At 57.3% G+C, this 22,089-nt stretch overlaps 1 protein-coding gene across 2 annotated transcripts; it reads left to right on the plus strand.

Moving 5' to 3' along the window:
* Positions 1–98: 98 nt before the first annotated feature.
* Positions 99–21,602, plus strand: TYK2 (tyrosine kinase 2). Of its 2 annotated transcripts, none has more exons than XM_068922870.1 (25): positions 99–179; positions 5,271–5,374; positions 5,528–5,740; positions 6,979–7,102; positions 9,565–9,709; positions 10,078–10,241; positions 10,885–11,269; positions 11,564–11,758; positions 12,032–12,189; positions 12,299–12,422; positions 13,050–13,242; positions 13,337–13,443; positions 13,844–14,020; positions 14,176–14,263; positions 14,553–14,680; positions 15,365–15,500; positions 15,971–16,122; positions 16,360–16,510; positions 16,970–17,067; positions 17,544–17,736; positions 18,183–18,301; positions 18,523–18,695; positions 18,923–19,040; positions 19,134–19,244; positions 19,936–21,602. In XM_068922870.1, the coding sequence occupies exons 3-25, from the start codon at positions 5,554–5,556 to the stop codon at positions 20,068–20,070; spliced, it is 3,561 nt and encodes a 1,186-aa protein (XP_068778971.1). In that variant the 5' UTR covers positions 99–179; positions 5,271–5,374; positions 5,528–5,553; the 3' UTR covers positions 20,071–21,602. The 2 variants fall into 2 exon arrangements, with proteins under 2 accessions (XP_068778971.1, XP_009668573.1); XM_009670278.2 differs by lacking the exon at positions 99–179 and adding an exon at positions 4,708–4,777.
* The last annotated feature ends 487 nt before the right edge of the window (positions 21,603–22,089 follow it).

Consider the following 22,089-nt stretch of genomic DNA (forward strand, 5'->3'; position numbering starts at 1 on the left):
CCCCGGGCGGGGCTGCGCTCCCCCCCGCCCCGCCCATGGGGCGAAGGGGGTGTGGGCGTGGCCGCGGGGCGCGGGCGGGCCAATGGCCGCGCTCGTCTCTCGGGCCCAATGGGAGGCGGCGTCTCTGCGGGGCGGAGGGAGCTGGAGCGGCGGCCGGGCCGGCGGGGGTGCGGGGCCCGGTACGTGTCGGTGGGGCCGGGCCGCCCGGTTCGGGGGGGCGGGGTACGTGGGGCCGTGGGGTCGGGGTGTTAGGGGGCCGTGGGGGGGTGTGTGGGTCAGGGTATGTGGTGTTAGGGGGCTGTGGGGTGTGTGGGGGTCAGGATATGTGGTGTTAGGGGGCCGTGGGGCGGGGTGTGTGGTGTTAGGGGGCCGTGGGGGGTGTGTAGGGCGGGGTGTGTGGTGTTAGGGGGCTGTGGGGCCGTGGGGGTGTGTGTGTGGTGTTAGGGGGCCGTGGGGTGTGTATGGGTCGGGGTGTGTGGGGCTAGTGGGCCTTGGGGTCGGGGCGTGTGTGGGTCAGGGTGTGTGGTGTTAGGGGGCTGTGGGGCCGTGGGGTCGGGGTGTGTGGTGTTAGGGGGCTGTGGGGTGTGTGTGGGTCGGGGTAGGTGGTGCTAAGGGGCTGTGGGGCATATGTATAAGTCGGGGTGTATGGGGTTAGGGGGCCGTGGGGGGGGTGTGTGGGTCGAGTTATGTAGGGCTGGGTGGCTGTGGGGGTGAGGTGTGTGGGGCTAGGGGGCCATGGGGTGTGGGTATGTGGGGCTAGGGGACCATGGGGGAGGTGTGTGGTGTTAGGCCATGGGGTGTGAGTGGGTCAGGATGTGTGGGGTTAGGGGGCCGTGGGGGGTGTGTGGGTCAGTGTGTGTGGGGTTAAGGGGCTGTGGGGCATGTGTGGGTCAGGGTATGTGGGGCTAGGGGGCTGTGGGGGGTGTGTGGGTCAAGTTATGTGGGGTTAGGGGGCTGGGGGAGCAGGATATGTGAGGCTAGGAGACTGTGAAGTGTTTGTGGGGGTGAGGGTCTGGGGGTCTAGGGGTCTTTAGGGTGTGTATGTGGGTCAGGGTATGGGGCTAGGCAGCTGTGGGGGGCTATGAGGTATGGAAGGGTCAGGATTTGTGGGCATAGAGAGCTGTGGGGTTTGCCTGTGGGGCAGGATACGTGGGGTTGGGGGCTATAAGGTAGGGAGGGGTCAGGATGTGTGGGCTAAGAGGGCTACAGGGTTTGTCTGTGGGTCGGGATGTGTGGGGCTGGGAGGCTGTGGGGTGGTGGGGCTGTGAAATGTGGGCTGGGGGGGTCAGGATATGTGGGCCTAGAGGGCTGTGGGGTATGGGGACCGCGGGGTGGGGGCCAGGGGCTGTGGGGTGAGAGGCTGTCTAGGGTGGGAGCTGCAAGGGGTCAGGCTGTGTGGGCCGTGGGGGCTCTCTGGGGTCAGGGGGCTCTTGGCCAGAGGTCCTCTTCAGGTGCGTGGGGTGAAGGATGGGTTGCTCCAGGGCAGGGGGGTAACGTGGGGGCACGGGCGTGTGGGGCAGAGCAGGGCTGGTCCGGGCGGCCCCAGAGAAGGGGGCAGGAGCCGGCGGGAAGGGCCGTGGGGTGACACGACGGGGGCAGCGGGACGGTGCCAGCCCCGCTCCGGCTGCTCCCCGCTCGCGGTCCTGCCGCTCCGAAGCTGCGGCCTTCGCGTGGGCACCGGTGCTCCCTGGTGTCCCGGCGAGCGAGTGTTTTCCCTTTGCCAGGTGACGCACGGAAGCGCTGGACTTTGGTTCGCGGTTGCGCTGCCGAGCGGCTGTTCTGACCTGCAGGCAGCTGCGCGACCAAAGGCTGCTGCGGCCGCAGCGTCTCGGGGGCTCCTCCGGTTTCCCTGGAGGGGACGGTGCTGGTGTCTGGGCCGCTTTCTGCGTTGCAGCGCCAGGAACGCGCAGAAAATATATGTTGTAGCTTCCAGTCTTTGGTTAGAAATACTGGGCTAGGGAGCAAGCTGTGGCCAGTGCTGTTTTGTTCTTGCTGCCGACCTCAGTTTTAACTCTCTCAATTTCTTGTGGTTGCAACTTACGATGGAAGGTCCCTTGGATGAGGTGTTGTCACGGGCTGTGGCTTGGGGCCTGTTGTTCTTGGGGCTGACAGCTTAAACGGTAGGTTGAGGTCATACTAGGTGACCACAGACTAAATGGTCCCCACTGGCCTTATGATCTGCGAAACTATGAGTCAACAGCTGACTGCAGAGCGAAACCTGTGCCAGGCAGAAACGAGAGGGCAACGGCCCCTGGGGAGATGATATGGCTGTTACTCGGGATGAAGGTTCAGAATGAGTATGTTTGCTGTGGCGTGGATGGGCGCAGTGTTTTGAGAGCGGAGTGAAACCCTTTGGCATCTGCTAAGGCCGTTTTTTCCCTCCGTGGTGCTGCAAAAGCCAGTCCTGAGGCAACCGTTATTAGAACAGGGACACAACCAGAGGCTTGAGGGGCTGAAGCTTGTCTGTGTGGAAAGAAATGTCTTTAGCTGAACCCGAAGCAGCCTGAAATCCATTTCAGGTGATGTAAACAGCAAGAGAGACAGCGCTCCTGCTTGGGATCAAACCCAGCTTGCTTTCAGTCGTGAGGAGTTACTCATGTTAAAACAGGCTCCTCATAAACGGAAATAAGTTGCTCTGGTTTGCACTGGTTTAATGAGATCTGTTTAAAAATTGAACCTGTGCGATTTCCAGATGCTAGTGAGACGCAGGTTTTGAAAGGATGCTCTGAAGTATAAGGAAAACCCCAGTCGGAGCAGAGCGAGCGGCTCGTAGTTCGTATCCAGCCCTTGCCCTTCCCTCTGCAACATGAACCGAGTTCCCGCTTGCCTTGAGCTGTTGACCCTGGGACAAGGTCCTTGGCCTAACTGAATGGTTGCAGCTCTCCAGTGCAGATGGGCTTAAATCTCTACAAACCACATCTTTCAATAGCACAGCTGTGCTGGGGTTGCAAAATATGGCTGGTAACAGGCTTGCCTCTACCCCCGGGCCTGTGCTTTGAGCCTGAAATTCCCAGGGCTTTGCATGGATGACAGAAACCACAACTGTGGAGGACGGAGCCTTCAGGCAGCCAAGCTCGGGGGCGAGAGCAGGAAGGTTCATGCCCTGCAGCATCAGCGCTTGCCCCCTTACAAAAGGCAGCTGATCTCGCAGGAGGAAGGTTGCATCTCCTGCTGTGCGAGGATCCCTCCAGGCTTCTCCTTAGCGGGAGAGGATGGGGGGAGGATCGGTCTTTTGTTTGGCAACCTGTAGCTTGGGGAGATTCAAACTGCTTTGTAAGTATTGTCTGCCTTCATCTGCAGTGCACAGCGCTCATGCCCTGGGCCCCGAAATCTTCTGAGCCTTCTCTGTATCTGTGTCAGCTGCTGATGTGGCAACTCAAAGGCTAGAGAAAACCCTCCAAGCGCCTGCTCCCTAGAACCGATATCGGTGGACCGCTCCCTTTGCTGCCGTTGACAGCAAGTTCGGATGCAAAAAAAGGCCTTTTAAAGCTTCCTGTAACTTTTGCCCGGAGGTGCTGAGCGCCTGCGGCTCCTGCTGATTTGCTCTAGAGTACAGAGGTGCTTGTGGCACGGGCGCTCTCTGTGACAGAGGAGGGTTGCTGGCTTCTCCAGCTGCGATCCCGAGGCTGGGCCGAGGTGGGGAAGCCAGCCCTGTGGCTGCTCGGTTTCTAGAAATGAGGAAGCGGGGCGCTGGAGAGGAGGAACCGCCGTCTGTTTCGGATTCTATTTGCCTCATGAGGAGGGATGGGGGAAATTTGCCAAGGATTGGCTTCGGGATCTTTCTGTGCCTGTGGCCGGAAGTTGAAGTAATTCTGTCACATGCTTTGCTTTGAGAGGATCTGGAGAGGCACTTTCCTTAAGCAGCTGGGCAAGGCGCAGCAAGGACCTCCCTCCCTTCAGCAGGTTCCCCTGGCTACGGTTGCACACATGTGAGAAATTCCTAGAAAATTGCTCCTCTTGGTACCTTCTCCTCTCTTCTTCCTCGCCAAGCCAGAGTAAACATCGCCCAGATTGCACGCTGCCCAGAGCAGAGTCAAGTATTTACTTTCACCACCTACCCCTGCTGAGGCAATCGGGAAAGCTCGAGAGCTTCCTGCTAGGCGTGTGGACACCCAAATGAGGGGCTCTTCTGAGCCAGGCCTGCTTTTTTGTCTACCTGATTTGTGCAGCGTGTGTAGGGTGGGGGGAACCCTGTTGCAGCCGATAACAGAGAAATGGGGAGATAGCCTGCAAGACGGGGGCGGATAGGCTTAATGCCTCAGAAGGCATAAAGCTTTCTTCTCTTGCAAGTGTTGGGGTTTGCTCTGCAGGGTTGTTTGCTCCTGCCTCCAGCAGTGCTGGTTGCACAGTGCCCCAAACAAGTGTACGTGGGCACAACCCCTGAGCGTCCCAGCTCAGCTGCAGTTCCACAGGCCAAGCGGGCTTCAGAAGCAGTTCGGCCTCTTTCGGCACGGCAATGGGCAGCGGTAGACGCTTTGGAGCCCTAAGCCCTCAGAGCTGCAACCTGTTTCGTGGTTGTGCTTTGTGTCTGTGCTGTGTCACAGGAGAGATGTGTGAGGCTTCATGGGCTGAACCCACCTCCTCTGCCTGCCCAGCAGGAGATAAGGCTATGAACCTTCATGCTGCAGTGTTCGGTGTTGATATGATGCTGCAGAACTGCTATGGGAGCTGGCCGTGCTCTCGGGGGAGGCAGCGTCTGCAGGATTTCTCATGTCTCTGCAGAACTCCCCTCTGCTCTGTGTCTGTTTAAAAGATGAGCCCTCTGCCTGGCTGTGCGGTAGGTAGGAGCTTGTAAGCTTGCTGTGAGCGTTAAGCAGCGAGGGAGGGTATAACAGAGTTCTGGCTACCCCCTGTGGGAGTTCTCTGCTGACTAGGGTGTTTATCACTATCAGAGGAAGTGGAGAGCTGTGCATTGAGGTCTATGTGTCTTTAGTCAGCAAAGAAAAAGACACTTGGCTGCATGTTTGATGAGGAATAAGCTCCAAATTTTGCCCTTGCTTCTACAGCCTGCACTGCAGCTGGCTCCCTGAGGGAGAAGCGCTGGGGGCAGAGCAAGGGGCTGTCGGTTGAGCTAATGGGGTGGGAGTGGTGTTTGTGGTGTGGGGAAGCAAGGAGGAGCTGGAGCCAGGCTCCCGGACCCGTCCGCCGCTGCGGGGCTGGCGTCGGCGCGGAGGAATCCGGCAGCCAGAACTCCGCACGAAGGGGTCTCGTCTTCCCCCGGTTCTGTTGCTGATTGCTCTGTGTCTCAGACAAATCGCTTCCCTGTGCAGGTGAAAACATCTCCCACCTCAGCCTTGGCCTGGATCACACGGTGTGCGCTGCCGTGCAGAGCGTTTGAAGACTGAGACCAAGTTATGCTTCATCTGACAGCGAGGTTTGTAGCCCCATGTGCCTCCACCGAGCAGAGCCCTGCAGTCACAGCGGGGTGGAGGGTGCCCTGTCATACAGCTGGCGAGGAGGTGGCAGCGCGGTGCTTCCTGCCCTCGTAGCTCTAGTTATTTTTCTCTCTGCTTCTCTTACTTTCCAGCTGGGGGATCTTCGGGGGCCGTCAACATGTCTCTGTGCCACTGCGCCGTGAAGCACAGCGAGTCGGACGCAGAGGGCTGCTGCTTCTCGGCGGGTGGGGGCCTGAAGGTGTGCCTGCACTGGAGCGGCGAGGAGGAGCAGGAGCGGTGCCAGACCTACGCGCAGGGCACGCTGAGCGCGGAAGAAATCTGCATCGATATCGCGCGGAAGATTGGTGAGTGCCGGACGTGTGCTGGGCCTGAGGCCCGGTCCCGCCGAGGCTGTCTGCGAGCGCAGAGCGGGCAGCGCTACGCAGGTTTCATTAGCGCTGCCTGCCTGGGGCCGGAAAGCAGGTCTGCTCCGCAGGGATGGAAGTGGGTTCCCAAATCAGTCAGGTCCTCTGCTCTGAGACTAGAGAGATGAACATCTGCACCCAAACAGCCTCTCCTTTAGAGCTGGCCCCTACCAGCCAGCAGGAAAGAACCTCGGGTTTTGCCCCAGAACTGAATTTCGACTGCCTTTTCAATCGCTGAAACCTTCTAGACCACTTTTTTTCCAATAAATCTGAGGTTTTATTTTGCTTTTAAAAAGCGACTTCTTGGTAACTCGCTGTTAACAATCCTTGCGTCAAAATCTAGATATCAGCTTCCCTGTTTGCTCTGGAGTTCCTGAGAAGTGGGGTAGGATGCCTCTTCCCCTGAGGCTCAGGCCAATGGGTCTCTGAGTTATTGGAGCATGACTAGTTGAAGAGCAATTACTTCACCTCTGACTCATCAGCATCCTCATTTAATGAGCGCTCTGCCTCCCTCTCCATGGACTTCTCCTGGCAAGCTGCAAACATCCTGGGGGAGGAGGGGGGTAGGGCACCTGTGCCTTGGTTCTGGCCTAGCTCTGGGTCCGAGAGGGATATTTTACAGTCATGTTGGCTTGATGAATTAAGGGCAGCTGATGTCCTTTTTAATCTCGGATTCACTGGAAAAGGCTTTAGCTCTTTTCTAAAGTCTAATTGGCAAATCAGTCTCAGTTCATATTCCCCATGGGTTTTACTTAATTCTCCTTCCCCTCCCCCTGCTGCAGTATAAGCAACTCTGTGCGTTGGTTTATTTGGAATAAAAACTGCTGAAGCTTCTCTGGCCAGCTGGCTTTGCCCGAGCTTGCCGGAAGGACAGCAGATACATGTCTCTTTTTAAATGGCACTTTTAAAGACTATCCTGCTCTGACATTTGTGAGCAGCAAAGCAGTGTTCGGAAGCTAATGATGAGAAGGAAGCCTCAGCCTCTGAACATGAGGTGTGGGTTACTATCCCTGCTGTTGGGAGCATGGACAGGGTTGTGCTGCCAGCAAAATCTGGTGACTGGGAGGAAGGCGGTGAAAAGAGAGATTTTTTTTCATCAGCTGAGAATCTTCACAAGCTTGACTGCATCTGAAAATGTACTTCCTTGGCACCTCATAGGAGTCGTCTTTTCTTTGCAGGCATCACACCACTGTGCTACAGCCTCTTTGCGCTCTATGATATCCAGAGCAGAATCTGGCTCCCACCCAACCACATGTTCAAAGTCAGCAAAGACACCAGCCTGAGCCTGCTCTTCCGCATGAGGTGAGCGTAGTTACCTCTGCTCATTCCTCTACCGCTGTTTGCTGACCTTCTTAGTGGAGATAAGTCTTATGGAGCAGCCGAACTACTTTTGCTGTGGAACAATGCACCCAGTAGTTTAATAAGGCTGCACTGAAAATATGACTTGCTTTTCTATTCCTGGGTTACTTGTAGCATAGGCAGCTGAAAGAATTGCCTAGAAACATGTACTAAGGCGGGCGTGGGATCAGGGAACTGACCAACTCCTTTGGGAAGTGAGGAACTCAGCAGGGCTTGTCTAAATCAGACTATCTGAAGGATTAAACGAGGAACTGGAAATGTTTGGAGTTCACGCCTGTCGTGCTGAGTGAGAGGTGAGCTATGGAAAACTTCCTTTCCCTGTTCCTGATAGTCCTCCGTCTTTTGACCTGCAATTCCGCCTTCTGTCCCAGTCTGTGTTCCCCACTCTCAGCTCGGTCTCTGCGCAGGACATTGCCTCCAAAGTGTTTCGAGACCACCAGCAAACGCCCAAGGGGAGAACAGGCCAAGTGCCACGCAGTTTACTTGGGGTGGGGATGCGGTACTGCAGTCTGGGTTTTGGGGAAGAGGAAGGCTGGCATGTGACTCTAACCAGCAGGCCGTTTTCCACACTTCTTGCATCTTTGCAAAACGCTCAGGTTCCATGGGGATGAGGGGGATACTAGTCCTACTGCGGTACGGTGCAATGTTTTCTCCTAAAATGTTGCCACTGGCCATCATATTAGGAGAACTTTTTCAGGCTCACTTTTTTCATGGTGTCTGAGTCATAGCACAGGTAAAAATAAAATGTAGCTAGGGAAAAGCAGAAAACATGGCCTGGGGATTCATTAGCTTGTGCCTGCCTTGTTTTATACAACTTCCTATATACCTTCTTCCTCCTGAGGGACCGAAGGGCTCCTGCTAGAAAGCAGAATGCTGAGCAGAGGCCTCTCTCTGCAGCTACCCATTGCATGAGGGACATCCATCGTGCTCTCTAGGAACAGAACCGATGCATCAGAAAACGGTCTCTGGGGTGCTCTGCTGGCCTGCTGCGAGTCTGCTGTGCCCAGAGTACCTCTTGCGTCATGTGCATTGCTGTGGTGTCTGAGCGCTGTCTGAAGAGCGCTGGAGCGGTGGCTGGGAGCATGGTGACATCCATGCTTCCTAGTGTGCAACAAACCTGCCCGTATTCAGAGAGAGCATGGAGAAACCATGCCTTTGAATCCCGGTGGCTAGCACCCCGATCTCTATCAGCCACTATTTCTGCACTGAAGGAGTAGAAATCCATGACCTGTAGTGCTCTGGCTGCAGATAAGGCATAGTACTCTGGGCTCTGACTTTCTGCTCCAGAAAGTCCTTTCAGCTCTGATTTTGAGGACTCGCTGTTTCGATGCAGCCTGCTCATTCCTCATGAAGTCAGAATTTCTTATCTTTAAGAGTTAGGGAAGGATTTTCCCCTCCTGTTATGCTCTAGTTTTGTAACGTGCTGTCAGTCTGGAAAAAGAATGGCTTGTGTTTGTCGCTATAAAGCTGCATTCACCTCCTTCCCGTGCACAGCTTGGTGTGGCTGCATCATTTGTGTGCCCAAACTCAGCTGGCACAGATGCCTGCAGGCAGCCGCTGCCTGATGTGGCTGCAGGAAGTGTTCTGCGTACCAGCACTGAAATAGCCACGTGTGCGTTACCGCAGACGGCGATGTGGCTTTCGGGGTTGAGGGGAGCATGCAAACAGCGGGAGCGGAAACGTGCTCTGGCCAGAGAACTCTCTTCATGCTGACGCCTAGGTGCAGGTGTATGGCGTTTTGAGGAACAGTCGTCGCCTAAGTTGTTCTTATAAGCGTTTCTCCAAGGGGTGCCCTGCAGTGGTACAAGCTGCTGGGGTTCAGCAGGAGGAAACTCAGCTTGGAACAAACTGGGTCAGGACAGGCTGCTAAACTGCTCGCAGAGGATCTCTGAGAAGTTTCATAGGGAGCCCTGCTGCTGTGGGGATGCCTGTAGGTTTGGATCAGTTGCAACTAGAGTAAACTAGCGTTCTGGTTCTGCCAGTTAGCATCTTCTGGGCCCTTGGGTGTGCTTGGCAGCACAGCTAACCCCAGCCGTTCGTAAACTCTGAGTCAGGTCATGGAAAAGCTGGAGAATGGCTTAAAAGAGGGATTTGATAGCAAGAAGGGAAGGAGGCACCCCTTCTGAATCTTTGGTGTCTGAATCTTTGCTTTGTGCTCAGATCACGTGTTGAGGACGTATCTGGTTCTCATGTCAGCAGCTGGGGTTTAAGGAACCTTTGATCACGTGGCTTGGCCTTAACAAACCAACCACCTTGAACTGGGAACGTGACCCAGCCAACAGAGTGCTGCTGGGCTGGGATTCGACAGGTCGTGTGTCTGTGAGTGAGAGCAGGGGCAGGCGACAGCTCTTCTGCATCCAGCAGCATGAGAGAGGGTGGCCTTCTCTGCTTACCTCCCTCTGCAGGTACTACTTTCGGAACTGGCATGGAATGAATGACAAGGAGCCGGCGGTTTATCGCAACGTGCCCCGGCAGAGTGACTCCCCAGATGAGAAGTCGCAAGGGGGGGCCTTGCTTGACAAGTCGTCCTTCGAGTATCTGTTTGAGCAGGTAGCATCCGGGCCTGGGATGCTGGGTTGGCCAAAAGCTGGTCACCCCTGGAGATGTGAAAACCTGGGATCTCAGACAGCAACTGTCTTGGCTCGGGAGAGAGCCTCAGGGTCATCCAGCTCAAGGGCCAGATTCTGATCAGCCCTTTGTTCAGGGTCTGTTTGCCCTACTATGAATGCCTTGTTTAAAAGACAAACACAGCTGTAGGTTTGCCGAGGCCTCAAAGCTTTTGTTCTGCTTGAGGCCTCCCTAGGAGGCTGGGAGCTGGAATGGGGGGTTTCCATTGCACCTCGAGGGGGAGGGGGAAGCACCTGAAGTTTGTTCAGGGTTTTTTCCCCCCTTTGTTTAACTCTCTCTCTTTTTGGTAGGGGAAATTTGAATTCATCAATGATGTTGCATCTTTGAAAGACCTCCAGACTGAACAGGAGATCCAAAGGTTCAAGAATGAAAGCTTAGGCATGGCTGTGCTTCACCTCTCTCACATTGCCATCAAAAAAGGCATCTCCCTCGAGGAAGTGGCCAGAAAATACAGGTGACTGCCTGGCTTTGAAGTCTCAGGCTGGGGGCTTTCTGCTCTGTGGTTGTCTGAAGGGTTTCTTCTGCTCTGCTAGCAGGCTGCTGCAAGAGGGCAGCAAGAGACAGTGCAGCTACTCTAAGGAGTGAGGAGATGGCAGCCTGCATGGGTTTGTGTCCTAATGCTTCCTCTTTTCAGCCAGTTGTGTGGTGGAGGGAATGGCCTGACCACAGAGGAGGCCAAGTAGATGTTAGAAGGCACAGTCAACATTTGGGATTGCTAACATGGCTGGTGTGCAACCCGTGGATGGAACATGCATCTGGGAGCGTACAGCCCATTCTGCTTTCGTCTCAGGGAGGGAGTTTGGCATCGGAGCTGTGTGTGTGAGGTGGTGGCTGGGGCACTTCTAATTTGGCGTGGCTTGACTTGCCTTGTAAACCTGTCTGCATATCTGTGGTCTGACTTGCTGTCTGCCCAGGTCTCTCACCCTTGTTTCTCTCTGTCCTCTTTGTGAAACTGGAGCATGAGCAATAAGAAGGTGTTTTGGGCTACTTTAGGTGACACAGAGATTGGCTATGGCCGTTGTGCTGAAGACCCAGGCTGTGCAACTCTGCTATGGGTGACTGAGATTTTCCTAACCAGTTGTTCCTCCCTTCCGCAGCTTCAAGGACTGCATCCCGCGTTCCTTCTACCGCCAGATCCAGCAGAACAACTACCTGACCAAGTTCCGCATGAAGAACGTCTTCAAGAAGTTTGTGCAGCGCTTCCAGCGGCACACAGTCAGTACTGGAAAGCTGACAGAGCAGGACATCATGTACAAGTACCTGGCCACCTTGGAGCACCTGGCACCCCGCTTCGGGAGTGAGCTCTTCTCTGTGCTCTCCTTGGAGACCTCCTCTGAGGGGGAGAAGGTGCAGCTGTACATCAACGGAGGACATCCACCGCTGGAGCATGGGCACACGCTGCTCCCCAAGGACCGGCCTGCCACCCATGAAGTCCTTGTCACTGGCGCGAATGGTATCCAGTGGCGGCCCGTGCCTGTTGAGGTAGGTTGGTGCTCAGATTTCCTGCCATGGAGCAGGAAGAGCAATTCACATCCAAGTCTGGAAAATCCCACACTGGCTTCTTTTTGTTACCTTGTACTCTTGAGTGGATCTATGGGTCAATGCTGAGGCAGCACAGTTTAGTAGATGGATTACTGGACAAGGCTCAGGGAATCCTGAGTTCTTTTCCAGCTCATCCCACATTAGCCAGCAGCCACCACGAGCTAGTGTCTATCCCTGCCGTTTCCCGGCTGTAGGAAGGGCTGGGACTGATGCTGTGTCTCTCTGGCTCTGTAGAGCATTGAGAACGTCTCCCATCGTGGCTATTTTGGGAGGAAGGCCAGAAACAAAGAAGCAGAGCCCAAGGGGCTGAATCAGCCAGTAGAACGGAACGAGCCAAAGTGGGTACAGTTCTGCGACTTCCGGGAGATCACTCACATTGTCATCAAGGACTGCAGAGTCAGCATCAACCGGCAGGACAACAAATGCCTGGTGAGTGAACCCTTTTCTGACTGAGTTGCCCCGCTGACCAGCTTAATGCACGTGGGAGCCGGTAGTTGCACTCCTGAGACAGGAAGGAAATGGTACTGGCGGAGCAGTGGGAGGAAAAGTGATCTTTCCCAAGGTTAATGCCAATAAGTTGAGTTTTGCTGTGATGAGCTTGCTTTCCTTGCTGGCCCTGCTGCTGCCCAAGGCGGGCCCTGCTATCTTACACCCTAGCCTGGTGATTTCTCACGTGTGGACTGGTTCCCTCTCTCCCTTCAGGAGCTGGTTCTCCCCTCATACGAAAGCGCACTGTCCTTGGTGTCGCTTGTGGATGGCTACTTCCGGCTCACAGCTGACTCCAGTCATTACTTGTGTCACGAAGTGGCACCGCCACGGCTTGTGATGAGCATCTTGAATGGCATCCATGGGCCCATGCAGTAAGTGGTTTCTTCTGGGTGGGAGGTGGAGGGTGTGCCAGCATCAAGGAGGGGGACGTGCTGTGTCCTCGGGGCTTGTCTGGAGCTGCTCCTCTCCTCCTGCTTCCAGGGAGGAGTTTGTCTTTGCCAAGCTGCGACGGGAGGAGCACGAGGAGGGGCTGTACATCATCCGCTGGAGCGTCCTTGACTTCAACAGGATGATTCTGTCCGTGGTGAAAAGGGGCCACCAGCAGGTGAGATGGGAGTCCGAGTGCACTGTATCACACAGGGCACAAGCCTGTCAGAGCAGACCCTGGGGTTCTGCCTCTGACACCTTGCCCAGGCCTCACCTGGAAGGAGTTCCCCTGATGGGGATACTGTAAGCTGAAATTTTTCCTGTTTGCTGGTTAGGTTCTTTCTGACCTCGGTAGCCCCCGTATGCCAGCAGAGTGTCCTCCCATGCAGGAGGAGTGGGGTGGCAGGGCAACAGCCTTGGCAAGGGGTATTGTGCCCTGTTTGCTGTTACATTTCCTCACTCTCACTTGCCTGACAGCCCACAGCAGATCACCTCCAGGGAAAGGGGGAAAGGCTCCAGCTGCCGAGTGTGGCTGAGTGCCATTACAGAGACAGGGCAGAGTGGTGTGCCTGGGGGCAGCGAGCTCCAGCAGGCATTCGTCTCATTAGGAGTGAGCTGGGCTGCAGCTGGTCTGAGCTGCCGGCCGCCTGGGTGATCAGAAGGTAGCTGCAAAGGACTTGTCCTGCCCTTCTGCTCGAGTTATGCTCTGGGTGAGAGCTCTGCCTCCTGTGTTGACCAGGTCGGTGTTGTGGTTTCTGTTGCCACAGCAGTGATGCCTGTTCTGACGTTGCTCTCTGTTTCCTAGGGCTCTGGGGTGCAGGGTGCTCTCAAGTACCGGCAGTTCCGGATCCAGAAGAAAGGCAGCTCTTTTGTGCTGGAGGGGTGGGACCGGGAGTTCTCCACCTTGCGGGAGCTCATGGACGTACTCAAGGGCTGCACGCTCAAGTCTGGCGATGAGAGCTTCACTGTGAAGAGGTGTTGTCCACCCAAACCAGGAGGTATAAGAAGGGCTCTTTTCCCCTCTGTTGAACTGGGGGAGCAAGGGCATCTGGCAGTTTCTGGGGCCTAGCATAGCTCTGTTCTCTCTTGCAGAGATTTCAGACCTGCTAATCACACGGAAGGTGAAGGATAGCACAAAGCAGATCCTCAACCTGACCCAGCTCAGCTTCCACCAGATCCGCAAGAACGAGATCACCCAGGTTGTGTGCTCTGCCTTCCCTTGCAGCAGGGTTTAAGGAGTAGTGTGCATAAATGTGTTAGCTGGAAACAGTTGCTATCCCAATCACAGGATGCTACCAAGGCCCTGACACCGCTGGTGCAAGGACACACAGAGCAGTTGCTGGCTTTGGTTTGGCACTTTTATTTAGCAGGAGGATTGATTCCTTCCTTCCCCCAGGGGAGGAGGCAGAGTCCTGCAGAGGCAGCACTGTCAGGGCAGGAGACAGTTTCTTCCCTGCCATCCACAGAAGTGTGCAAAGGTGCCACAGCTGACAGAGAGAGAAGGGAGGGGAGCGTTGGCTTGGGTGTGCAAGGCTGAAAATACCCCGCCCAGGACAGTGCCAGGTCTGACATCTGTGTGCCTTCCTCGTGTGCCTGCAGCGAGCCCACCTGGGGCAGGGCACCCGCACTAACATCTACGATGGGGTGCTGAATGTGTGCGGGACCACTGGGGCCGACGACGAGGCTGAGTACTTCTCCACTGAGCAGAACAACAACAGCCGGGAGATGCACGTGGTCCTCAAAGTCCTGGACCCCAGCCACAGAGACATTGCCCTGGTGAGTGTAGGCCCTGGGCCAGGCTGGGGGAAGGGAGGTGGATCGGAGGCTAAAGTGCCCCCGAGCTGCTGTCTGTGCCTCGGGCAGCCCGCGGGAGGTCCCCGGCCATGCAGAGACAAGCTGCCGTTGTGACATTCCCACTCCTCTCTCCGTAGGCGTTTTTTGAGACCGCCAGCCTGATGAGCCAAGTGTCGCACGTCCACCTGGCTTTCGTGCACGGAGTCTGCGTGCGAGGCTCCGAGAGTGAGTACCAGGCTCTCGCCCCCTTTGTTGGTGACAGCTGCAGCTGCCCTCGCCTGCTGCAGCAGCTGGCCTGGCCCCTTGCCTCGTACTGCCACCTTTGTGGTGCCTTTCCCTTGCTGCTGAGCTCGTGGCTGCGCCGGCCGCTGCCAGCGCTGTCGCTCGGCAGGCACGTTTCTGATCAGAGCACCCTCCTAACCAAATGGCGATGCTTTTGGTGTCCTCCTGCGCGGTGCCAAGGGCCGGGCTCTTGGGCTGCTGCCTGAGAACCTCGCCTCCCGTCTGTTCCCAGATATCATGGTGGAAGAGTTTGTGGAACATGGTCCTCTGGATGTGTTGCTGCGGAAGGAGAAAGGCCGGGTCACTGTGGGCTGGAAAATCACCGTTGCCAAACAGCTGGCCAGTGCCCTGAGCTACCTGGTAATGGGCCAAATCTGGGAGCGGGGCATTTTCTGGCAGGGAACCAGCTGGTGCCGGTACACCTGGAGGCCACCTCCAAGCACCTTCTCTGTTGCTCCTGTCCACTGTGGTGCCCAGTAGCACTGTCCCCAGCTGTGCCCCTGGGTCTGGATGGCAGCACGGCAGGGAGGATCTGTCACAAACTTTCTCTGCTCTCCAAGCAGACGTCCGTGTTTTTAGCATAACTACCTGCACCTCACAAGACCCAGTCCTTGCTCACTCTTTTCTGGAACTGGGTTGACCCTTTCTGGCTAGCACATGTGAACTTCAAATCCTGAATGCTGACACTGCTCTGCAGCTTCAGATGGGGCCCTGCAGGCTGGGAAGAGCCACGAGTCAAAACACTGCCCTCCCTGCTCGCTGGGCTTCTGGCCAGCAGCTCAGGAATGTTTGGTAGCTGCTTGTGAGGACATGCATCCCAACACTGGGTAATCCTCATGCTCCTTTTTACCTCCTGGGTTCCCTTTGTGCAAGGGAATAATGAGACACGGAGGTGACACATGGATCCAAAACTTGGGTAACTGGAGTCAGGAGTCCTGCATTTTTTCTTGTGCAGCCCATAGACCTGACTTGTTTCGAGGTGTCTGTGGAATCTGTGGGGTCTCTCTGAGGAGCGGCGCTCTTCATCTCTCCTTGTTTCCACAGGAGGACAAAAACCTGGTGCATGGCAATGTATGTGCAAAGAACATCTTGTTGGCCAGGAAGGGCCTAGAAGATGGGTCACTGCCCTTTGTGAAACTCAGCGATCCGGGAGTCAGTTTTATTGTGCTCTCTCGAGAAGGTATTCTCTCGTCTGACGATGCTCGCAGGGCATTTCCTTGAATTGAGCAGGGCTGGGCCTGGGCTTGCTCCCAGCTCCTGTAACTTCTGAGCTAGAAGTCCAGGTGCTTTTTCACCTCCTGCAGCCCAGGTAGTTAATGAATAGCATGGATTATGCCTGAGCTCTTTTGGCATAGATCCTCTGCCTTTCTTTCAAGCTTCAGTTTCGCAATACGTGGCATTCTTTGGTGAGGAGGAGGTTTTGGATGTGCCTCTGAAAGTAGGCATGCAAGCTCTGTAACAGTGGCTGATCTTGGCCTGTTGCTCTTCTCCTGAAACCTGCTGTCGGAGACAGCTGCACTGTGGCTTCCAGCTGCCTCTTCCCAGTGTCTGCGATCCTACAGGGAGCTTTTCCCTGTGTTCGTAGGGTCGTGCCCTGTGCCAGCAGTTATCCCGTCAGCAGCATCTCACAGCACCTTCTCTCTCCCCCAGAGCGTGTGGACCGGATCCCGTGGATTGCTCCAGAGTGCGTCCAGGACGTGGGAAACCTCAGCACTGCAGCTGACAAGTGGAGCTTTGGCACCACGCTGCTGGAGATCTGCTTCGACGCGGACGTCCCGCTCAAGGAGCGCACTCCTTCGGAGGTAACTTGCGTCTCCTCTCCTTCCTCTGTGAGCTGTTGCCTGGACTCTTACTTCTGGGACAAGCCAGCCCCTGTCCGTTTAATGACAGGAGCAGATTTAGAGTAAGCGCAGGGCTGTAGCCAGTGAATATGTTGTTTTCATTCGGTCTCATGGCCTCATGTTTTCATTCGGTCTCATGCTGAACGAGGGTTCAGCAGGTGGAGGGTGTTTGAGACCTGCCTTTCTTTCCTCTCTCAGAAAGAGCGCTTCTACGAGAAGAAGCATCGCCTACCTGAGCCATCCTGCAAGGAGCTGGCCACCCTCATCTGTCAGTGCCTGAACTACACTGCCGGCGAGCGGCCCTCCTTCCGGACCATCCTCCGGGACCTCACCCAGCTCCAGCCGCACAGTAAGGCCCCATCCTGCCCTTCACAGCCTGCCCAGCTTTGCCCTAGGCACCTGGTTTGGGTGTGGGGAGCCTTTTCCTTCCCTGAGGAGTTTCTCTGTAGTCTGCCTCCCTTTCTAAGAAGACAGACTACCCTGAGAAGAGGAGAAGTGTTAACACAGATGGCAGCCCTCCTGTCTGTGCTGTTACTTGACTTCTCCTTCCTGGAGTCTGGTGGTTCAGATGGAGCTAGCTCCCTGCCCACACGCCTGTTTACATGATCCCTTTTGTCCTGTCTCGGGGCTTTTTTGTTCCCAGGGGTGCCTTGCACCCAAGAACGGATGTTCTTTTGGCCAGAGCAGACCTGGGTCAAGAAGATCCCATCGTTGCTGCTCCTCAGCCGCAGGGGTGAGAGCGCACATGTGCAGAGTGTCCGTGCTGCTGGGCAACCTTAGTTGTTCTCTCAATCTCCTTGATTTCCAGACCTCGTAGACATCACCTCCGTGAACCCTGACTTTCCGGTGTCAGACCCCACAGTCTTTCAGAAGCGCTACCTGAAAAAGATCCGAGAGCTGGGGGAGGTAAATGGCATCTTTTACCCCCACTGTAGGGGCCCTGCAGGAGCCAGCGTGGCTTGAGGTGTGATAAATCCCCAAAGGAGCAGAGAGCTGATAAAGACACCAAGGGCAATTTAGGCCTTTTGGGTAGGTTGGGAAGGCCAGGGGGACTCAGAGCTTGTTGGGAGGGTGTTCTCGTAGCAGGTTAGTGCAGGATTGTCAGCCTGCGGTGCCTTGTATTGCTGCGTGATTGATCTGCTCCCATCGCTCCTGGATGAACTGGGCTATTTCTGCACCGATTCCCCAAAATCAGCATCTACACTAGGGGGCAACAAGTCCTTATTTTCAGGCAGTTTTCACTGAGGACGTTCCCCCTGTCTCAGAAGTCTGTTTGCCCCTAGCAAGCGTGGGGAGAGAGGCTGCTCTGGCATGGGGAGAGTGGGCTGGAGAGGAGCTCTCCCTTTGGCAGGATCCCAAAGGCTGTGTCCGTTTCCTCCCAGGGCCATTTTGGCAAGGTGAGCCTATATTGTTACGACCCCACTAACGACGGCACTGGGGAAATGGTGGCTGTGAAGTCTCTCAAGTCCGGCTGCAGCCAGCAGCTTCTGGCCAGCTGGAAGAGGGAGATCGAGATCCTCAAGACGCTCTACCACGAGAACATTGTCAAGTACAAGGGCTGCTGCAGCGAGCAGGGTAAGGCTGTCCCTCTGCTGCAAGGGGGGATGTGGCCCCGTTGCTGGATCTGCAGTACAGCGGCTGTGGCCTGGAGTGTACGCCATCCCGTGTGGCTCCTCTCAGCTGGCTGCGCCCTGCTCCAGGGGCTGTGAGTTGGCCAAGTGCTGTCCCAGAGGGGCATGTTTGAGTGTGCCCTTAACACTCTCCCTGCAGGGAGAGCTCTTGCAGAGCTGGTGATGCTCTGCGCTGCAGGGTTGAACGCACAGCAGAGCCTAAACTTGCTTTGTCTGCTACTGGGGGCGATCCCCATCGCCCTGACGCTGGCTGCTGCTGGAGAGATGCTCAAAACCCGGAGTTTCTTTCTGGCAGGAGAGGACAGGGGTTTGGGATGCCCCTGCACCGTGGCCCCCTCTCTGTGAGAGCCCCACCACTCACATGTCGTTTGCCTCCCGCTTTCCTGCCAGGGGAGAAGATTGTGCAGCTGATCATGGAGTACGTGCCGCTGGGCAGCCTGCGAGACTACTTGCCCAAACACAACGTCAGCCTGGCCCATATCCTGCTCTTTGCCCAGCAGATCTGTGAGGTAAACGCTTAACCTCTTCTGAGGCATCCGCAGTCCTTGTCGAGCGTGGTGGGGCAGGGCGAAGAGTGAAGAGGGTGTCAGGAAAGCCTTGTGAAGAGGGAACGACAGCAGGGCAGCATCGAAAGGAAGGAGCAGTGAGGGCTGGGACTCCTGGCTTCTCTGTGCGACGCACTGCTTTGCTCTCCCCCGAATGGGTCTAACCCCTGTCTTCCTCTCTGCAGGGCATGGCCTATCTGCACTCCCTCCACTACATCCACAGGGACCTTGCTGCCCGGAACGTGCTGCTGGAGAACGAGAACGTGGTGAAGATTGGAGACTTCGGCCTGGCCAAGGCCATTCCCGAGGGCCACGAGTACTACCGCGTCTGCGAGGACGGAGACAGCCCTGTCTTCTGGTGAGCGCAGCCAGGCCTGCGTCTGCCTGTGCTCCCCCCGTGCGTCCCTGCTGCCAGCGCGAGGCAGCAACCGTGTGGGGTGGAGCGGCGGAGGTCTGGGGTGAGCAAAGGGGAGGACGGATCCCGGTGGGACGTTTACTGGGGACCAAATAAATGTGCCAGGCTCGGGCTTGCTGGTGCGCTCTCGTGGCTGCCCTGCCTTGACTGTACCGGCCGTCCCGGTGCAGGTATGCCATGGAGTGCCTCAAGGAGTGCAAGTTCTACTACGCGTCCGATGTCTGGTCCTTCGGGGTGACGCTCTACGAGCTCCTGACACGCTGTGACTCTAGCCAGAGCCCTCCTGTGGTGAGTCCTGGTGGGGGCCGGTGGCTTCCCACCGCAGCAAGCATGGGTGTTTGCGAAGCTGGTAGCTGAGCCTGACCCTCCCCTCTCTCGCAGAAATTCATTGAGATGATTGGGGCGACTCAGGGGCAGATGACGGTTCTGAGGCTGATTGAGCTGCTGGACAGAGGGAAGAGGCTGCCGAGTCCGAAGGACTGTCCTTGCGAGGTGAGGCGGTAAATCCCTGCCCTGGCTCCGCCTGCTGCCGTTTGCCATCTGCCGCGTAATTGTCTTCCAACCCAACGGGCCCTAAAGCATCCCTCTGCCCCGGCCAGCTGGACCGTCAGCGGTTCAGGAAAGACGCCGTTCCAGTGGGGCACCAAAGTGACAAACGTGTTCTGGGAGGCAGAAAAATGAAAGGCCCTGCGTAGTGGCAGGGAAGAGGGTGAGGGGCCGAACACAGCGGGTGGAGCCTCTGCGGTGCTTCCTCGCGATCTAGAGGTGAGGATCCCCCTTTCCCCCTCACGGCTGGAGACTTTTGGTGATCCGTGTCCATCTCCGAGCGTCAGCCCGTGCATGCGACTCTTCTGCCCAGTGGGTTTCCCTGGGATGTTCAGCCAAAAGTCCGTTTGCTCTCCCTGGAGTGAGGGATGGAGCTGCCTCTTGCGTCTCTGAAAAATCGTGTGGCTGCACCCTGACCCCTGAAAGGTGAAGAAGGCTTTAATGTGGATTTAAGTGGAGCTGTGGTTCAAACTAAATTGCTGTAATTGTCTTGTTTATCTGGGTAATAGCCCTGTCTTGCACTGAGCCTGTGCTCGTTTCAGCTGGCAGAGGAGGCTTTTAAGCCAGGAGGGTTGTGGTATCTTCTATTATTTTGTTCAGAGCCCAGCCTACTTCTGAGCTCTTTCTCCTCCTCTAGATCTACCGCCTGATGAAAAACTGCTGGGAAGCTGAAGCGTCCTTCCGCCCGGCCTTCCAAAACCTCGTCCCCATCCTCAAGGCCTTTCACGAGAAGTACAGGGCTCAGGCCCCTTCCGTCTTCAGTGTCTGCTGAGTGGGATGCTGTGAAACTCGCTGGAGGGAGGAGCGCAGCCGGGCCTGGGCGCTGGGGCGGAGGGACGCTGCGTGCGGGAGCCCTGGGATGGGGACAGCCTGCACGGATGAACTGGGGAGCGCCGGGACCCGATGGCCTGCCGCTGCCTGCTCCGCCGGGCCTCCCGCGGCCTGCGCTGGGCCCGGAGAGCCGCGTCCCCCTTCGCACTCTCCCTGTCCATAAATTTCACGGAAGCAGCTGTGGAAGACGAGACTTCAGCTGCTGCTCCTGAGCTGCGGGACCTGTTGCTTCTGGCCTGGGTTTTTTAGCTCTCTGGTCACTGGGTGGATTTTGGTGCAGGAAAAGGATATTCCAGTTGCTGCCGCGGACGGTGAAGGCCGCGGGGACAGGCAGCAGCTGGGGCAGAGACGCCTCCCTGACGGGGCTCCGAAACACTGGACTCTGGCTGTGGAGCGAACACTAAAAGGGGTTTGTGGGGGCCCGGCTGCTGCGGAAAGAGCTGCTCCGTCCTTGGAGCCAGGCGGGCTTTGCCGCGGAGGGCCGCCGGAAGGAGGAGAAGGAGGAGGAAGACGCCCATCGGGGCAGCGGAGGACGGCGCGTTCCTCGGGCTGCGGGGACAGGAGGACCGGAGGCCGCCGCGTGCCCGCCCGGCCCTGGGCTCTTTCCCTGCTCGCGACCTGCATCGCGCGGCTGCGGTTTCCCCTCCTGGCGGTGCTTGAAGGGCAGAGCCGGCTCCGCTCTGCCAGCTCGGCGTGTCCCGTCCCGTTCCCGCAGCGAGACGGCTGCCTCCCTCTCCGCTCTGTGCCTCTTCTCGACCACGCCGCGCGCCTCCGGGAGCGGCCAGCCCTGCCGCCGTTGCCCCGCCGCCTCTGCGCCCCGCCGCTCCTTCCCTGCTCAACACTGTGAATAAGACTGGGGCAGGGAGCGGGGGATTCACAGCCTTAAACCAAGTCCAGGCTTCGGGACTGGAACTGCCTCATATCTGCACGCCTCCGTGCCGCTTTTCCCCTCGCTGGGGAAGGAGGCGCCGGAGCCAGCGTGAACGGGTTTGCACCGCGTTTTCGGGGTCGACGTCCCGGCTCCGCGAAGCCACGGCGGGCCCCTCGCCTTCCTCACCTCGATGCCTGGCTCCCGTTTCCCGATCCCAGGAATCGGGGCCGCCTTTCCCCCGGCCGCCCGCCCGAGCCCGCCGGGCTCGTTCGCTGCCTTCGCTCGCCGGGGCAGGCGGCTTTTAGCAAAATAATTTGGCACTTTAATCGCGTTTCCTCTCCCCGATGGCTCGGGGTGACCTCCCCGGGGGCTGGTAAGGTGCCTCCCCGCTTGCCTCCCTCTCGGCCAGGTCTCCGGTCCCGCAGGGTGGTGGAGCCGGCGCGGGCTCCCCGCGCCCTCCAGCTGCGACGGTGGGAGGTTGTTTTCCCCTCTTCCCCCTTTATTTATTGCCTGCTCTGTCGCTCGGGGCCACCATGGGGCCGAGCCCCCCGGGGCGGGAGCCGCCAGCCTCCGGCCCCGCTCCCAATAAAGGATGGAACGGCCCCCGTCTGCTCTCGGCGCCTGGCTGGGGGGGTCGGGCTTGCTGTAGGGCAGGGGCGCTTTGGGGTCGCTGTAGGGCAAGGGGGGGGTCGGAGTGCTATGGGGTCAGGGGGATCTGGGCTGCTATAGGGCAGGGGGGTCGGGGTCGCTATAGGACGAGGGCAGGGTTAGGAGTTGCTATAGGGTGAGGGTGGGGTTTGGGGTCGCTATAGGGCAGGGGGTCAGGGTCGTTATAGGGTGAGGGTGGGGTTTGGGGTCGCTATAGGGCAGGGGGTCAGGGTCGCCATAGGGTGAGGGTGGGGTTTGGGGTCGCTATAGGGCAGGGGGTCAGGGTTGCTATAAGGTGAGGGCAGGATGTGGGGTCGCTATAGGGTGTGGGTGGGGTTTGGGGTTGCTATAGGGTGGGGGTCAGGGTCGCTATAGGGTGTGGGTGGGGTTTGGGGTTGCTATAGGGTGGGGGTCAGGGTCGCTATAGGGTGTGGGTGGGGT

This window comes from Struthio camelus, chromosome 31, assembly GCF_040807025.1.
Source record: "Struthio camelus isolate bStrCam1 chromosome 31, bStrCam1.hap1, whole genome shotgun sequence".
NCBI lineage: Eukaryota > Metazoa > Chordata > Aves > Struthioniformes > Struthionidae > Struthio > Struthio camelus.